Source organism: Meles meles, chromosome 1 (genome assembly GCF_922984935.1).
Source record: "Meles meles chromosome 1, mMelMel3.1 paternal haplotype, whole genome shotgun sequence".
Lineage (NCBI taxonomy): Eukaryota > Metazoa > Chordata > Mammalia > Carnivora > Mustelidae > Meles > Meles meles.
The window spans coordinates 192,406,139-192,423,007 of record NC_060066.1 but is presented as its reverse complement, the minus strand read 5'-3'; the positions used below and the strand labels follow the sequence as shown (position 1 = coordinate 192,423,007).

The window sequence follows — 16,869 nt, the reverse complement described above, 5'->3', positions numbered from 1 at the left end:
AATTATTTTTTTTTAAAGATTTTATTTATTTATTTGACAGATAGAGATCACAAGTAGGGAGAGAGGCAGGCAGAGAGAGAGAGAGAGGAGGAAGCAGGCTCCCTGCCAAGCAGAGAGCCCTATGCGGGGCTCAATCCCAGGACACTGGGATCATGACCTGAGCTGAAGGCAGAGGCTTTAACCCACTGAGCCACCCAGGCGCCCCAATTTTAATTATTTTTAATAGCCACATATGACCATGACTAGAAGAGAGGCTACCATCGGGGACAGTGTAGACCTAGAATGTCTCTCCAGGCTTAACCTGTGGAAGGCTCTTTTGGAGGTGATGAGGGAAGACTTGATATTCTTATACCAAACATTTTTTGAAAGATTTTATTTATTTACTTATTTGAGAGGAAGAGTGCACACAAACAGGAGGAGGAGCAAAGGGAGAGGGACAAGCAGACTGCCTGCTGAATGTGGAGCCTGACGTGGGGCTCAATCCCTTGACCCTGAGATCATGACTCGAGCCAAAATCAAGAGTCACTCAACCAAATGAGTCACCTAGGCGCCTCTCTTGTATCAAACATTATAGAAATATACAAAGATGGGTGTATTAACAACTCAAGTTTGAATTTTTCTTTCTCCTTGCTCACACAAATACACACAAGAAACAAGATGTGCTTTGTTTAATGGAAAATGCGATCTTGCCTAAAATTTATTTTGTTTCATTTTTTAAAGATTTATTTATTTTATGGGGTACCTGAGTGGCTCAGTCAGTTAAGTGTCTGCCTTCGGCTCAGGTCATGATCTTAGGGTCCTGGGAATCAAGCCCTGTATTGGGTTCCCTGCTCCAGGGGAGCCTGCTTTTCCCTCTCCCTCTGCCTTAGGTCCCCCCTGCTTGTGCTCTCTCACTCTCTATCAAATAAAATCAATATTAAAAAATAAATAAAACGAAGATTTATTTTAGAAGGAGATAGCACACTCACATGTCTGCATGGTGGGCGGAGGGGCAGAGTCTCGGAGAGGGGTGGGAAAGAGACAGAGACTCTCAAGCAGACTCCCCACTGAGTGTGGAGCCTGATGAAGGGCTTGATCTTACAACCCTGAGACCATGACCTGAATGGAAATCAAGAGTTAGCTGCTTTGGGTGCCTGGGTGGCTCAGTGGGTTGGGTGACTACCTTTTGGCTCAGGTCATGATCCTGGAGTCCTGGGATTGAGTCCCACATTGGGCTCCCTGCTCAGTGGGGAGTCTGCTTCTCCCTCTGACCCTCCCCCATCTCATGCACGCGTGCTCTCTCTCATTCTCTCTCTCTCAAATAAATAAATGAAATCTTAAAAAAAAAGAAAAGAAGAGTTAGCTGCTTAATCGTCTGAGCCACCCAGGTGCCCCACCTAAAATTTATTTTTGCACATTACTCTGAAATTTTCTTCACTTGAGAGATCATGATCAACATAAAAAGGTATGTGACACTGCAAAGCATTCTCTGGGAGGACTGGCTTCCGCGTGTGTAGTATATTCTGCAGACATGAAAAGCAAACCCCATTTACTATGCATACGTAAAAAGTCATCAGGTCATTTTCACCCAAGAGTCACATGCAGTGCCTTTGCACAGAAGACTTAGGGTGTGGTCTGTCAGTATGATCTGTAAATAACTGGTGGGAACTCCCATGTCTCCTTGTGTAAACAGATTTGTTAACTGAAATGCACTTTACATGAAAATATATAAAATCTGGGGGCACCTGGCTACCTCAGTCAGTGGAGGGTGCAGCTCTTAATCTCAAGGTTGTGAGTTCAAACCCCACACTGGGCAGAGAGCTCACTTAAAGAAAGAAAGAAAGAAAGAAAGAAAGAAAGATCTGCAAATGCACTGATTTATAAATTTAAAAAAAAAAAAGATGTGTGAGGAGAGCAGTGTTTTCAAGGGCAAACAGCTAGGGGAAGACCTACAGCTGAAGCAGTCCGAGGCTTGCAAGAAACGGAGGGGAGGGAGACAGGAAGGCCTGTACCACAGCAAGGGAACGAAGGACCTGGGTTTCACCGGGGCTCAGTGACCGATCATTAGAAAGGGGGCAGAAAAGGTCTCTGGGCAACTCCACCGCTCCCGAGTACCTGTAATCCGGGGTACAGCAGACCACTCAGCAAAGGGTGCTCCACCTGCTTTACCACCTCAGCCCCAGCTTTCTTGGCATCGTGCTGTGTGACCACGGACGAGAGCCTGTACACATCTAGTGTGTACTCTCTGAAGAGGAAAGGAAGGGGGGACACCTGTGAGACTGGGCCAAGGCCTCACTTTAATCCTGAAGCACATTAATTCACTCTCCCAATCTTAAGACATCCCAGAGAACTCTGCTGCCTGGAAGCTTCTAGAATTGGACTGCTCCTTACTCTTATACAAAATACCACTTTATTTTTATTTTTTTAAGATTTTATTTATTTATTTGACAGAGAGAGACACACACACAGACGCACAGCGAGAGAGGGAACACAAGCAGGGGGAGTGGGAGAGGGAGAAAGAGGCTTCCCGCTGAGCACGGAGCCTGATGTGGGGCTTGATCCTGGGACCCACAACCCTGGGATCATGACCTCAGCCGAAGGCAGACACTTAACAACTGAGCTACCCAGCCTATTTTTTTTTTTTTTTAAGAGTTTATTTATTGATTTGAGAGAGAGCACAAGTGTGGATGAGAGGGGGAAAGGGAGAAGCAGGTTCCCTGTTGAGCAGAGAGCTGAACTTGGGGCTCGATCCTAGGACCCCAGGATCATAACCTGAGCCCAAGGCAGATGCTCAACCAACTGAGCCATCCAGGCGCCCCTATGTCTTTCTTTTTTATAGATAGCTTCAGTTAATCATCTTCTTCCCTTATCTCTTGAAATACTGCTTGTTTGCCATTCCCCTCCATTATCTTCTTCTAGAATGTGTATTAAATAAGCAGAATTCGCTAATCTAGCTTCCATCTCTTTTTTTTTAAACTGAAATACATGTAAGGAATAATAAATTACATGAGGAATAGTATACCCATCACTCAGTTTAAGAAAAAGGATTTAATTACTTCTGAAGCTCATGTGCTCTACCCCCTGCCACAATCCTATACCACTTCCTCTTCCTCCAGAGTAACTACTATCCTGAACTTTTGGGTTTCTTTCCAGTTTTATATCCTTGTATCTATAAACAGTGTGTTATAAATATTCTAGTGAGTGTCTCCTGGTATACAAATGTAAGTTCCTATATACATGCCTAGAGTAGAATTACTGGATCATAGGGAAATTGCATCTTGAGCTTTGGTTGGATAATGTTGAACTCTTTTCCAAGTGGACTTTTTATCCATTTTATTACCAAATATTGTCATTATTTTAATTTTTGCTAATTTGGTATGCACGAGTGGCTTCTTACTGAAGTATTAATCTAAATTTCTTTGAATAACCAAGGAGGTTAATTTCCATGTATTTATTGGTCATTTGATTTCTTCTGTGAAATGCCCATTTGTCTTTTTCTACTGGACTGACTCATTTTTTTGACAGCAGACTTTGTAGTTTTTGACAAAGAATCTAGGATATTAATCCTTGCCAGTTACATGTGTTTTAAATATGTTCTCCGAGCTGGTGTGTCTTTTGACTCCGAGTGTGACTTTTTGACTCCGAGCTGGCTTGTCTTTTGACTTTATTTTACTTTTGATGTACTGAAGGTCTGAATTTGAATTTGAATTCATCAGTCTTTTCCTGTGATCTGTGCTTTTGGTGTGTTTTGTTGAATTTGCCTTGCCCTGAGATTATAAGATAGTTTTATATATGTACGGTCTTTTAAATCTTTTATAGGTTAGCCTTCACAGTTAAATCTTTAATCCACTTGGAGCGGAGGGATCATTTCCTTCCCACATGTATAACTAATTGTCTTTGCACCATTAAAAAAAAAAGATTTTATTTATTTTTCTGACAGAGAGAGAGAGACAGTGAGAGACGGAACACTAGCAGGGTGGGAGAGGGAGAACAGGCCTCCTGCGGAGCAGGGAGCCAGACATGGGGCTAGATCCCAGGAATCCCGGATCACTACCTAAGACAAAGGCAATTGCTTAGCCAACTGAACCACATAGGTGTCCCTGCACCACTTTTTCTTAAAAAGTTTATCCTTTTTCTCTGGTGATCTGCAATGCTGGCTCTTAAGTTTCCATATTTATGAGGATCTATTTCTGAATTCTCTATTTTGTGTCAGTGGTTCATTCTCTATCTCCATGCTATATAAATGACAAAAGATTTGCTCTCCAGAATATATAAGGAACTCCAAGAAAAATTAAAAAAATAAAAAATAAAGAAACAATAGAAAGAAAAATGGGCTACTTGCATAGATACTTCACAGATGAGGATACATAAATGACCAATAAAAACATGAAAATAACTTTTTTTAGATAAAGATTTTCAGGTATTTTACTCTTGTACTTAAATGGTAGTTCAGGTGGGTATATGTTTTTAGGTTGCAAACTGTTTTCCTTCAGAATTTTATTTTTTCTTTCAAAGATTTTATTTGTAAGTAATCTCTATGCCCAGGACTCCTGGGTGGCTCAGTTGTTAAGTGTCTGCCTTTGGCTCAGGTCGTGATCCCAGGGTCCTGGGATCGAGCCCCGCATCAGGTTCCCTGCTCAGAGGAAAACCCTCTCCCACTCTCCCTGCTTGTGTTCCCTCTCTCACGGTCTCTCTGTCAAATAAATAAATAAAATCTTAAAAAAAAAAAAAAAAAAAGAAAGTAATCTCTATACCCAACACGGGGCTTGAACCTACCATCCAGAGTTCAGCAGACCAAGCCAGCCAGGCGCCCCTCCCCCAGAAGTTTAAAGGCTTTGCTTCATCACCCTCTGGTTTTCAGTGTTCCTTTTGAGCTATTTTGATTCCTGAAATTCTGTATGTGACTTCTTTTGTCCCTTTGGAAGTCTGTAGTATACTTCCCCCTCTTCTTTTCTGTCCTCAGAGTTCTGAAATTTTAAGACAGTACACTATAGCATAGGTTTATTTTCATTCAGTATGACAGGCACCTGACAGGCCCTTCCACTCTGCACACTCATTTACTTGTTCTATAAATTATTTCATTGATGATTTCCTTCCCTCTGACTCTTTGTTCCCTTTTCCAGAATACTTAGTATTCAAATATTGGACCTCCTGAACTAGTACTCCAATTTTCTTAGCTTTTTCTTTTTTTTTTCCATTGTGCTCTGTAAGGCCATAGAAACCAAAGTTCAATCCCAATAATTCAACAAAGTCTCTCGAGATGCTAGTAGTCTACAAATTATATTTTGTAGATTACAAAATGCATTTTTTTGCATTTTTAAAAAAAATTTAACATCTCCAAAATCTAGATAAGTCTTTTAAATACTGCATGTTAGATACTAATTAGCAGCATTTTTTTTTAAAGATTTTATTTATTTATTTGATAGACAGAGATCACAAGCAGGCAGAGAGACAGGCAGAGAAAGAGGAGAAAGAGGGCTCCCTGCTGAGCAGAGTGCCCCATGCGGGGATTCGGGGCTTGATCCCAGGACCCTGGGACCATGACCCCAGCTAAAGGCAGAGGCTTTAACCCACTGAGCCACTCAGGCACCCCAGCAGTATTTTCTTAAAAATTATTTTTATTAACATATTAATCAGCAGTATTTTTAATGACATCTTAGATTAGCTGAAACGCAATACCTTGTTTTGTTTTTAAGATTTTTTCTTTTTTTTTTTTAAATATTTTACTTTTAAGTAACCCTCTACACCCAACGTGGAGCTCGAACGTACAACCCTGAGATCCAAAGTTGCATGCTCTATTGAGTGAGCCAGCCAGGCCCCCATGAAATAAAGTATCTTTGTATTCCCACTGTTGTTTGGTTTCTGGCCACTGAGTATTTTTGACTAATTCGTCAACTGACTGATCTGAAGCATTCGGAACATTTCAAAAATCTTTTACCCAGCACTGTTAGCTGTTTTCGGTAGTAAGGCTGGTCAGAGTACCCAGTGTGCCAGACTGCTGGAAGCAAGTGTCTTCCTCCATGTCTCAAACACTCTACTAGTTCTTCTGTCCATCTCTCTGGGCGGCATTCTCCGTGAGTCTCAGTACTGTCTCTCAGATCTCTAGTTTTCCCTTCAACTTCGTTCAGTCTAGAGTTGATGCCTTCCACTGAAGCCTGGTTTGTGGAGTTCTTTCTTTTTTGTTTTAAAGTGTATTTATTTATAATCTCTGCACCCAACATGGGGCTCAAACTCACAACCCTGAAATCAAGAGTTGTGAGCTCTTCCAACCAAGCTAGCCAGGTGCCCCTGTGGAGTTGTTTGGTTTGGTTTGGGTTTCATGACTGATTTTTACGTTTCCAAGATTTCTTTTTTTTTTTTTTTCCCCCTTTTTATTTATTTTTTTTTTCAGCGTAACAGTATTCATTCTTTTTGCACAACACCCAGTGCTCCATGCAAAACGTGCCCTCCCCATCACCCACCACCTGTTCCCCCAACCTCCCACCCCTGACCCTTCAAAACCCTCAGGTTGTTTTTCAGAGTCCATAGTGTTTCCAAGATTTCTAAATGATTCTTATTTCTATAGATTTATGATTAATTTCTGCCTCTCTCTATTTTATCATTTCCTTTTAAAAAACGGATGCCATTCCTTGGCATGTTAGAGCTTATGTCTTTTAGAGAATATCGTGGCTATAACACTCATAAATGGTGGGCAGCTTGGTTTAATTCTTGGTATGCATACAGTCGAGTCTCCATAGGCTTGAAGCTTGACAAAATTCCCTAAAGACCCAGGCAGGTGACTAATAACTCCCCTACTCCCTGGCTCTACTTTCCTTGAGGAGTACCGATGGGAATGGGAAAGGGGTAAAAGCCCTACTTTATACTCTGGGTTTAAGCAGTAAGCCTGGTTTGTCCCCACTGTCTGGTTTCTGACTGGAGCCCAGCAAACCTGAAACTTCAGCCCAACTCACCCATTTGCATTTCAATTCTCTTTTCTTACCACAGAAATGTTTACCTTGTCTTTGAATCTGGCTATGTCCTCCGGTTTTTTATGTTTTTATCTATCACTGTGTTGTCTGGAACAGAGGGAGTGCGTCAAAACATACTTACAAAGCCATCTTCCTTTGAGTCACTTTTGTACATACAAAAAGATCAAGTGACTTTGAAGCAAGGCAGCTTTATTTATGTATCTTATCTTCCCAAACCGCAAATTCTGTTCAGTTTTGGGAGAATAAAAACTTGCACTGAGTCATTCACTGTTATAATCCTGGTACCTAGAACAGAGTCTGACATATGGTAAGAATATATATGGACTGACAGGGCGCCTGGGTGGCTCAGTGGGTTAGAGTCTCTACTTTCGGCTCAGGTCATGATCCCAGGGTCCTGGGATCGAGCCCCACATCGGGCTCTCTGCTTGGCAGGGAGCCCGCTTCCCCCCTCTGCCTGCCTCTCTGCCTACTTGTGATCTCTGTCTGTCAAATAAATTAAAAAAAATCTTTAAAAAAAAAAACAAACCCTTAAATGTTCAACAGCGAGGAATGCTAAAGAAAATTACAACTGGGGCGCCTGGGTGGCCTCATCAGTTAAGTGTCCAACCCTAGGTATTGGCTCAGGTCATGATCTGGGGGTCGTGGGATGGATTCCGAGTTGGACTCTACTCTCAACGAGGAGTCCGCTAGTCCCTCCCTTTCCCTCTGCTCCTCCCCCAACTCACGTGTGCGTGCTCTCTCTCTCAAATAAAGAAATAAAATCTTTAAAAAAAAGAGAAAATTATGATCAATGAAGTAGAAAGAGAAATGAACTTGTAAGCAAGAGATCTGGGTTCATATCCTGGCTCTTGTACTTATATCAAGTGTGAACTTGAGAAAGTTACAACTGAATCTGTTTCCTTATCTGTGAAATAGGACATACCAATGCTTACCTTAAAAAGTTAATCTAAGGGTTTAAATACAAAAATGACCAATAAAGCGATACATGGCTTAATCGAGGTTTTAAAAATCATGAGGCAGCAAGGAGGAATTACTTAAGAAACAACAGAAGTCAAAAAAAAATTAGAGGCACCTGGGTGGCTCAGTCATTGGGCGTCTGCCTTCAGCTCAGGTTGTGGTCCTTGGGTCCTGGGATTAAGACCCACATTGGGTTCCCTGCTCAGCAGGAAGCCTGCTTCTCCCTCTCTCAATCCCCCTGCTTGTGTTCCCTCTCTCGCTGTCTCTCTCTGGGTCAAATAAATAAATAAAATCTTAAAAAAAAATTAGAACACAAAATCATATCTATGCTAGTATTACAAATATGTTTAAAATTGATAAAGATATGAAGCAATAAAAATTATTGTGGAGGGGATGCCTGGGTGGCTCAGTCAATTGGGTGTCTGCCTTTGGATCAGGTCATGATCCCAGTGTCCTGGGACTGAGCCCCACACTCGGCTCCTTGCTCAGTGGGAGACCTGCTTCTCCCTGTCAAAAAAATAAAATATGGGGTGCCTGGGAGGCTAAGTGGGTTAAGCCTCTGCCTTTGGCTCAGGTTATGATCCTGGGGTCCTGGGATCGAGCCCCGCATTGGGCTCTCTCCTCAGCAGGGAGCCTGCTTCCCCCATCTCTCTCTGCCTACTTGTGATCTCTCTCTCTCTGTCAATAAATAAATCAATAAAAATAAAAATCCTTAAAAAAAAAAAGGAAAACTTTTTTTTTAAAAAGATTTTATTTATTTATTTGACAGACAGAGATCACAAGTACGCAGAAAGGCAGGCAGAGAGAGAGGTGGGGAGAAGCAGGTTCCCTGCTGAGCAGAGAGCTTGACGCAGGGCTCGATCCAAGGACCCTGGGATCATGACCTGAGCCGAAGGCAGAGGCTTAACCAACTGAGCCACCCAGGCGCTCAAGAAAGAAAATCTTTAAAAAAATTTGTTGGGGAGGTGAGAAACAAGTGAAATACTTTTTTTTTTTTTTTTAAGATTTTATTTATTTGACAGACAGAGATCTCAAGTAGGCAGAGAGGCAGGCAGAAAGAGAGGAAGCAGGCTCCCTGCTGAGCAGAGAGCCCAATGCGGGGCTCGATCCCAGGACCCTGGGATCATGACCTGCGCCGAAGGCAGAGGCTTTAACCCACTGAGCCACCCAGGCGACCCGTGAAATACTTTTCTTTTACCCTTCTCTAATCATGATTTGCTGAGGCTGGAAGGAAAAAGAGAGCCGGAATTGCTGATCATCATTCTCCCATACGCTGTGAGCTCTGCAAGGCCAAGGACTCTGTTTTGGTTATAGTCAAACCTCTAGCAAAGTGGATAGCACACAGGCATTAAGTACATTTTTGATGGATGACTTGAAAGGACAAAGAGTATAAATTTTTTAACGGCTTCTAATCCAAACTTAAAGAGTGCCTAGACTCCACAGACCTGTAATTAGCTAGAAGCATGAGAGCCACAAGGAGGTCTGATGATCTAGAACTTACTTGCTGAGCTGGTAATCAGTGCCTTTGACGAACTTGAGCTTTTCCAAGGGTACACCAATGCTCTCCAGCATTGCCTTGATCACATTCTCATAGTAGCTGGTTCGGAGTTCTAAAAGTTCCCATGGAGCTTTCATGTTATCCAGGTATGCGTGAAGGTCCGCAAACAGAATCGTTACCTGGACATAAGAGATAAGGGGCCACCAAAATGTGAATTTTGTCCAACTACCTCCAAATCCCCCTCTCTGCCCTGCCCTTATTAAACCTCTTTTTGGGCCATTCCCCAAGGAACTGCTTGGTTTACAAAATATTACTTCTTACCTCGCATCCTGCTTTTAGGAAGTCTGCAATCTTAGACATAGGCACGAAGTAAGCCACATGTGGCTTGCCTGTGGTTGCTGTTCCCCAGTAAACTTTAAGTTCCCGCTCCTTGAGTATCTCCTTCAGCTTCTCTTCCCCCAGAACCTCCTGTTGTGGAAGCAGAAGAGCTGGTTTAATGCTGGTGCCCCACCTTGCTCATCCTTTACCCTGTGACAAGGAAAATAAAAGCATGTGTCACTGGGGGTCTAAGCCCAGAGCCAGCAGGGAGGTCCAGCCATGCTCTCAGTGCTGAATGAGAGCCAACCTAAGCTGGTGCTGTTGTGAGCACCACTCCAGTGAAATGCCACTGCTGTTAGGGAATGGGACATGTTCCTACTCGCACCTTCTCCTCCATCTACTCTAACTCATGTTCCTTCCTTTCAGAGCCAACTTCTTGAAACATTTGTCTCTTCTGGTCTTTATTTCTCATCTCCCATTCCAGCTGAATTCCATGAAGCATCACACCACTGAAAATGCTCTAGCTAAGATCATGGATGACTCCCATTGTTACTAAATTCAACGAAAATTTTTTTAGTTCTCACTCCATTCCTGAAACACTCCTCTCTTTTGGTCCTTCATTTTTCTATTTTCTTAGTTTTCCTCCTACTTCTCTGGCTGCTGGCTCAGATTTCTCTACAGCTGTTCTTCTTGCTAATCATTAAATATTAGCAATCTTTGCAGCCCTATCTCTTCTCTTCTTACTCTACATGCTCCCTAGCTGATCCCATTAAGATGCTTCACTTACTACTTATAAGTCTACTGCTCACACCCATATATGGAACAGTGTACTTGTTATTAACCCAATAAACTCAAACTCAACATGTCCAAAATTAACCTTGTGCTCTCACCTTCCCACCTTGCTCCCCACCCATCTTTTTCACTTATAGTTTCACTCCAGTGCGGTAAATGGTACTATCATTCACCAAGTTGCCTAAGTTACCCCAAAGCTCCTAAATCCTCCTCCTTCTCTCTGCCTCCATACCACCACACTAGCCTAGGCCACCATCAGATCACACCAGGACTACTGTAATAGCCTTCTAGCAGGACTCCCGTATCTATTCTTGCTCCCTCCAGTCCACGTTCCAGAAGGCAGCCAGAGAGATCTCTAAAACACAAAACTTGGTTGACTCATTCACCTATTTAATACTTTAATGGTTTATTTTGCCGTAAGACAGTATTAGAAAAATCCTAATAGATCAGTATGCTGGTAACAAAAGAGATTTTAGTGATTCTTTCAAGTGATGGTTTGGGAAGGCAGTCAGAAGCCATGAAAGACAAAAACTGTTTTGCTGGTTTGAATCACCTATTAGCAGGACTTATTAAAATCTTATGTTTCAAGGGAGCTGGCAGCTGGATCCTGTACCTTCCTAGCCTCTGACTATTTGGAACTTGGGAGAGTTCTTGCCACCCAAGGAAAGGTCCTATCACTTATCCTTTAAAATCTAAGTGAGTCAGTGCCATTAGATTTGTGTATCCTTTGTCCCCAAACAGCATTATTTTGTGGAAAGAGACAGGACAAAGAATCTAAGAGGAAGCATGCAAAAATTACTGGTTAAGATCAAGTTATGATTGGAAAGAACCCAAATGTCCACCAACTGATGAAAAGAGAAACAAAATGTGATATATCCATATAATCATGAATATTTTCAGCCATAATAAGGAATAAAGTTCTGATGGGTGTGACAACATGGATAAACCCTGAAAACATGATAAGTGAAAGAAACGAGACATAAAAAGCCACATATTACATGCTTCCGCTTACATGAAATGCCCAGATACGCAAATTAAAGACAGCAAGTAGATCAGTATTTCCCCAGGGCTGCCAGGAGTGGGGAAATGGGCAGTGACTGCCAATGAGTACAGGTTTTATTTTGGTGATGAAAATGTGGAATCAGAAAGTGATGCTAATTATACAATCTTGGGGCTATACTAAAACCCACCAAAATGTACACTTTAAAAGGATGGATTTTTTTGGCATGTGAATTGTATCTCAAAAAAAAAAAAAAAAGAAAAGAAAAAAAAAAAAAGACAAACCCAAGCTGTGGCCCAACCAATTTATCACTGCTCTTAGAATAAACTTCACTTTTAAACATAGCCTGCAAGGCTCTCATGACCTGGTCCTTGCTTAACCCTTCTCAACAAACAATCAAGTAAAATACATAATATGTTAGATAGTGATTAAGTTCTATGGAGAAACAACAATGAAAAAGGCTAGAACAAGGGGTAAGACAATTCTAGTAGCAGGGGGTTTGTTATTTAAATAAAGTGGTCAGGAAAGGCTTTCCCCATAGTGTGACAATAGTCAGAGGCCTGGAGGCAAGGAAATGGGCAATATGTATTGTGATCTCCACTTTGCTCACTCTACTCCAGCCAAATCTGCCTTCCCTCTGAACCAGTGTTCTTTCTCCCCTCTGCATATTGCCCTGGCTTCCTTCTACCTAAAATGCCCCCCAATCCATTCTTCTTCTGGTTAACTTCTACTCCTGCAGTTCCTGGAAACAGCTCGCACAGATGTGGAGCCAAGTGATTTGCATCATCAAGGCGCAGTTTAGAGTTCACATCCTCAGCATTCCCTGACACTCCCCCAGCCCTCTTCCCTAATTCCCTTCCAAAGCTCCAAAGATAGTACTTTACAGCACTTGTTTCAAACTGTAACTAAATTTTTGGATTAGGGGTCATCCTGAACGTCTGATCCTCCAGACAAGCCCCGGGAGGGCAGGGCTCTGACGTATCCCCAGTGCCTAGCACCGCGCCTGGCACGTAATAGGGTGGGTGGGGTGGGAGTCCTGGATTCAACACAAGGTAACTGCACCCAGGAGGTGAGCCCACTGTCATTTCTGTGCGACCCAGATAACTGCTGCTTGTCTGAGTGACTGGCCGATCGACCAACCAGCAGCGAGGGCTGTAGTCTCTCTGAGCTGCCTCGGCGCGGAGTCCCCGACCTCACACGCTTAGGATCCAGTAGTGAGGCTCAGGGTCACTGGACCTCGAGCCCCCAGTCCCCAAGAGCGCATTTCCAACCCTGAGGCCCGACCTGCAGGTTCCGGGTGATAAGGTGCAGCTTCTCTTCGGGGCTCGGAGCGTCCCCCATGGCTCCGTCGCCCCTATCTCCCGCGCTCAGCCCGGCACCGCGCCGCTTCCTCGGTCGCCGCCGCCGCCGCGTGCCGGGAACTGTCACGCGGGCCCAGTTAGGTTGCATCAGCTGAGCTCGTCGCTCGGCTTCCTCGGCCTGAACCCTTAGCCTAAGAGCGGACAGGAAGGAGCCAGGACCAACTGAGAGTCGAGCGGGTCGATGAGACGAGAAAGGGGCGGAGCCAGCAGGCCCGCGAGGAGGTACGGAGGGCGGAGTTGCGGCGCCTGCGCGGGGCACAACCCCCCAAGGGGCGGGGCGGTTTCCTGCCAATCACTGCCCATTTGCCCTCCCCCTTGCGCTAGCCCGGCAGCCTCGGGTGGGGGAGGTCGGGGAGGGGGCGATAAAATGGCGCAGGGGGCGGAGTGAGGCGCAGTCGTTCGGTCAGGCTTCGGCTCCGCTTCCGGAGGTGAAGAGCGGGAGGGATGAGGGGGTCTGCGTTCCCGGCTGGGAGGGGGATGGGAGCGCCTGTTGCTTCTCCAGGGGCTCTACATGCCGGTCCACCCCCTTGAAGGGCTGGGAAGGCTTCACCCTGCTGGGAGAGGGCTGGTTGTCGTTCCTAAGGTGATGGCGGCGGGAGGGGGAGTGTCCCTGCGCCCCACCTCCACGTCGGCGGGAGGTAGATGTCCCTCACCCTGCTGTGGAAGAGGGAGACCATCGGGTCACCTATGAGGCGGGCAGCATTGTCAGTCTCCCTGCCCAGTGGGGGTTGGGGGGGATGGGTATGTTAGGTGGTTTGGGGGTGCCGCTGCCCCTGCCCCACTTGGGGGTGGGGTTGTTGCTAGGGAGAAGATCTTCCCGCCGCGCCCAGCGGGTGGGGGAGGGAGAGGATGGCCCACCCCTCGGGCTGACAGGGCCTGGGTCCCACCGAGGTGTGGGTGTGGGTGGCTACCCTCCGGTGAGCGGCTCACCGCGCAGGCCTGTGGAGGGGTCGGTTTGGCGCCTGCGGGGGGAGGGGCGGAGAGCTACCCCGCGCTTCTCCCGCCTTCCTCGGGGAGGCGGGAATTCTCGGTGTTTTCAGCGGAGGGAGGAGGGAAGTGCGAAGGCCCAGCCCCGATGCCAATACCGTGCTGAGGCTGTCGCGTTTCTGGGGGAGCGAGCAGGGGGCAGCCCAAGCAATATCCTACGAAGGGTGGACTTGGGTAACCCTTCCTCTTGGCTCTCGGGATGGGAGCTTGCCACCGGTTTGGTCCAGGGCGGGAGGGGAGGCAGCTGACACTCCAGGGTGGGCCCGGGAGAGGGGAAAGAAGTGATTGAATTGGCCTATCTGCTGATCTCCAGTTTCTTGTGAATTTGTTAGAGATCGCAAGCTTTAGCTATCGTGTTAAATTATCTAAAAAACATTTTCTTTTTAAAAAGAAACCTGTTGCTGCAGCTTAGTAATTAAGTTTCAATGCCCCCGTGGGATGAGAATCTTGGACTCCATATCTAGTGAAATGTTAACCTAAAGCAGAGATTTCCAGCCCTAGGTTGTTTTTCTGTCCTATAGTATTTCCATTTATTTCAGAGGAAGTTGCAGAATTCTTACAGATAATTTCAGTTCACTTTGATTATTTTGAGTGTTATGCCCATTTTATGGAGTGATAAAGCTTAGGGAATGCCTTTTGTGCTGTTCGTGTGTTGCCTGTGGGGAAAGTTGGAAATCAAAGACCTGTCCCTTGGAAATAATCTTTGCCCTTGACCATACTTATCAGATCCAGCTTGCCCTTGGTCATACCTATCAGATCTATCTTGGTAATGGTCTTGGGTTAAGAACCTTGAAGGAGGGATATGGAGTTGTGTCTGGTGTTGCAATTTTAAGGCTTTGTGCTCTAAGGCAATAGGTTTTCTTAGGTAGGATAAAAATAGCAAGGGAACCAGTTTCTGAGGTTGCAGCTAGGTGGTTAGAGAACAGAGGATGGGGGTGGTAAACTGAAGTGTGAAGAAGGGGGTGGACAGGTGAGAGAGATGTGGAAGGACAGAATAGGGTCACAGGAGGGATGGGGAGCAGAGGAATTAAGAGATAGACTTGGGAGATGGGAAAAATATTCTTCCCTTAAAAATAAAGAGATCCTTATTTTAGGTGGAAAAGGCAGTTAACAGTAGAATGGCAGACAGAGAAGTGCTAAAGCTATCTTGTGGAAATTCACTTTAGATCTTAATGTTATCTGTGATTTCCCCCCTCTTGCAAATTCATTGTGTATCAGCTTTAGTTAGCATAGGGCTTTTAGGTGTAGAGTGCTTTCATAAACATCCCTTCATTTGATCCTCAAGATGATCTGTGTTTGAAGTTAACAGCATATAATTGTATCCTCCATTTTTCAGATGACTGTTCTCATCTGAATTGTGGTTCAGAGACTTGAAGTGACTTGTGAGGTCTCTGAATTTTATTTTATTTATTTTAAGATTTTATTTATTTATTTGACAGACAGAGATCACAAGTAGGCAGAGAGGCAGGCAGAGAGAGAGAAGAGGAAACAGGCTCCCCACTGAGCAGAGTACCCACGGGATCCCTGGGATCAGGACCTGAGCTGAAGGCAGAGGCTTCAACCCACTGAGCCACCCAGGCGCCCCGAGGTCTCTGAATTTTAGTTCAGTCCCTCTATACAGGACACGTCAGTTCCCATTAATTCGAAGGATTTGCCTGATATTTCAGATGTCCATACAGCCTGGTCTTTAATTAATTCAGTGACTATATGGTTGAACTAGAAGAGATTAGAGTATACCAGATAATTTCTTAACAAGCAAGGACCTAGGGAAAGTTCTCAATTAGATTAGCATTCTTTCTTACCATTCCTATGCTTCCTTGAGACTCTCAGGGGTCAAGGAGTTGATGATAGTGGGAAGAAATAGAAACTATAGCCACTACTTCCTGAGCTTTTCCATTGTGCTTGTAGTACTCACAGTGCTTTGTGTTCATGGTCTCATTTAATTCTGGCAACAACACTATGAGATAGCTACTGTGATGGTCCCTGTTGTGTAGGAGAGGACATTTGAAACTACAGAATGTAATCATTATATTTTCCTACTGACTTATTAATTTAAAATTTTTTTATTATTAAATATTTTAAGCATATAAGGTTTATAGGAAATAACATAATGCTACTATTATACACACCATTCAGCTTTATTTTATCGATGTAAGCATGCTGAATTAGAACACTGGGCAGGGGTCCCTCTGATACCAGTTGACCGGGGTCGTTGGCTTTGTTCAGGATAAGAATCATATGGGAGCCAGGAGGAAGTGAGAACAGAGTTCATTGAATAGTAAGTGATAGAGGATAGCAGTTAGAGTGTCTGGGAGACTCCAAAAATGAGAAGTCAGTCACTCTGTCACTTGGGGTTATGGTTTTATATTGGAAAGGGTCCAGGGTTCATGTTCCTTCAGGAACCCAAGGAAGCCTCCAATCAAAGGTGAGTGTCAGGTGAATAGTAGGTGTTATTCCATAAATCACTGAAGGTAGGGGGTATTGATACCAGTGTCAGGCAAGGTTTGTTTGAAGCTTATGTCTGTGAACCTGTTTGGGATGTTCTTAGATGTTATCAGGTGTTTGGGGCCTAGGATGGAACTTAGAGAATGATTAACTTTCTTGTCTCCCTTTGGAGTGGCAACATAGGTTCTTTATTTTATTCAGATGCAAAATGTAGCCCTTGAAACAGGACTTAGCACAAGAACAGCAGAAATGGAATCTTTCTAAAATGGTGTCCCTGTCTCCTTTTTTTTTTTTTTTTTTTTTTTTTAATTTTTTAAGCCCCAACACGGGCCTGAACTCACAACCCTGAGATCAAGACCTGAGCTACTTTCAAGAGTTGATTGCTTAACCAATTGAGCCACCCAGGCCCCTGGCATATATGTATTTGATTTTTTTTTTTTTAAGATTTATTTATTTGTTTGACAGAGAGAGATCACAAGTAGACAGAGAGGTAGGCAGAGAGAGAGGGAGAAGCAGGCTCCCTGCTGAGCAGAAAGCCTGATCCCAGGACCCTGAGATCATAAC

General features: G+C 44.3%; 2 protein-coding genes across 9 annotated transcripts in view; one reads left to right on the top strand and one right to left on the bottom strand.

The window, feature by feature from the left end:
* YARS1 (tyrosyl-tRNA synthetase 1) overlaps window positions 1–13,026 on the bottom strand; it is a 35,551-nt gene extending 22,525 nt beyond the window's left edge. The window contains exons 1-4 of one of the 2 annotated variants that reach the window (XM_046022537.1): window positions 12,797–13,026; window positions 9,724–9,870; window positions 9,406–9,581; window positions 2,095–2,224 (exon numbers count right to left, since the gene is read on the bottom strand). In XM_046022537.1, the coding sequence (XP_045878493.1) occupies window positions 2,095–2,224; window positions 9,406–9,581; window positions 9,724–9,870; window positions 12,797–12,961 (618 nt within the window). In that variant the 5' untranslated portion in view covers window positions 12,962–13,026. Of the gene's footprint in view, window positions 1–2,094; window positions 2,225–9,405; window positions 9,582–9,723; window positions 9,931–12,796 lie in introns of both variants that reach the window. The other variant, XM_046022548.1, reaches the window with a different exon arrangement.
* Window positions 1–16,869, top strand: part of LOC123952909 (S100P binding protein) — a 51,453-nt gene that overhangs the window by 414 nt on the left and 34,170 nt on the right. For 2 of the 7 annotated variants that reach the window (XM_046022609.1, XM_046022581.1), the window contains exon 1: window positions 13,259–13,301. The exons of 3 other annotated variants lie outside the window; for them this stretch is intronic. The gene's annotated coding sequence lies outside the window, so the exon portion shown is untranslated. Of the gene's footprint in view, window positions 1–13,199; window positions 13,302–16,869 lie in introns of those variants that run through there. 2 more of the 7 variants (XM_046022562.1, XM_046022571.1) reach the window with 2 other exon arrangements.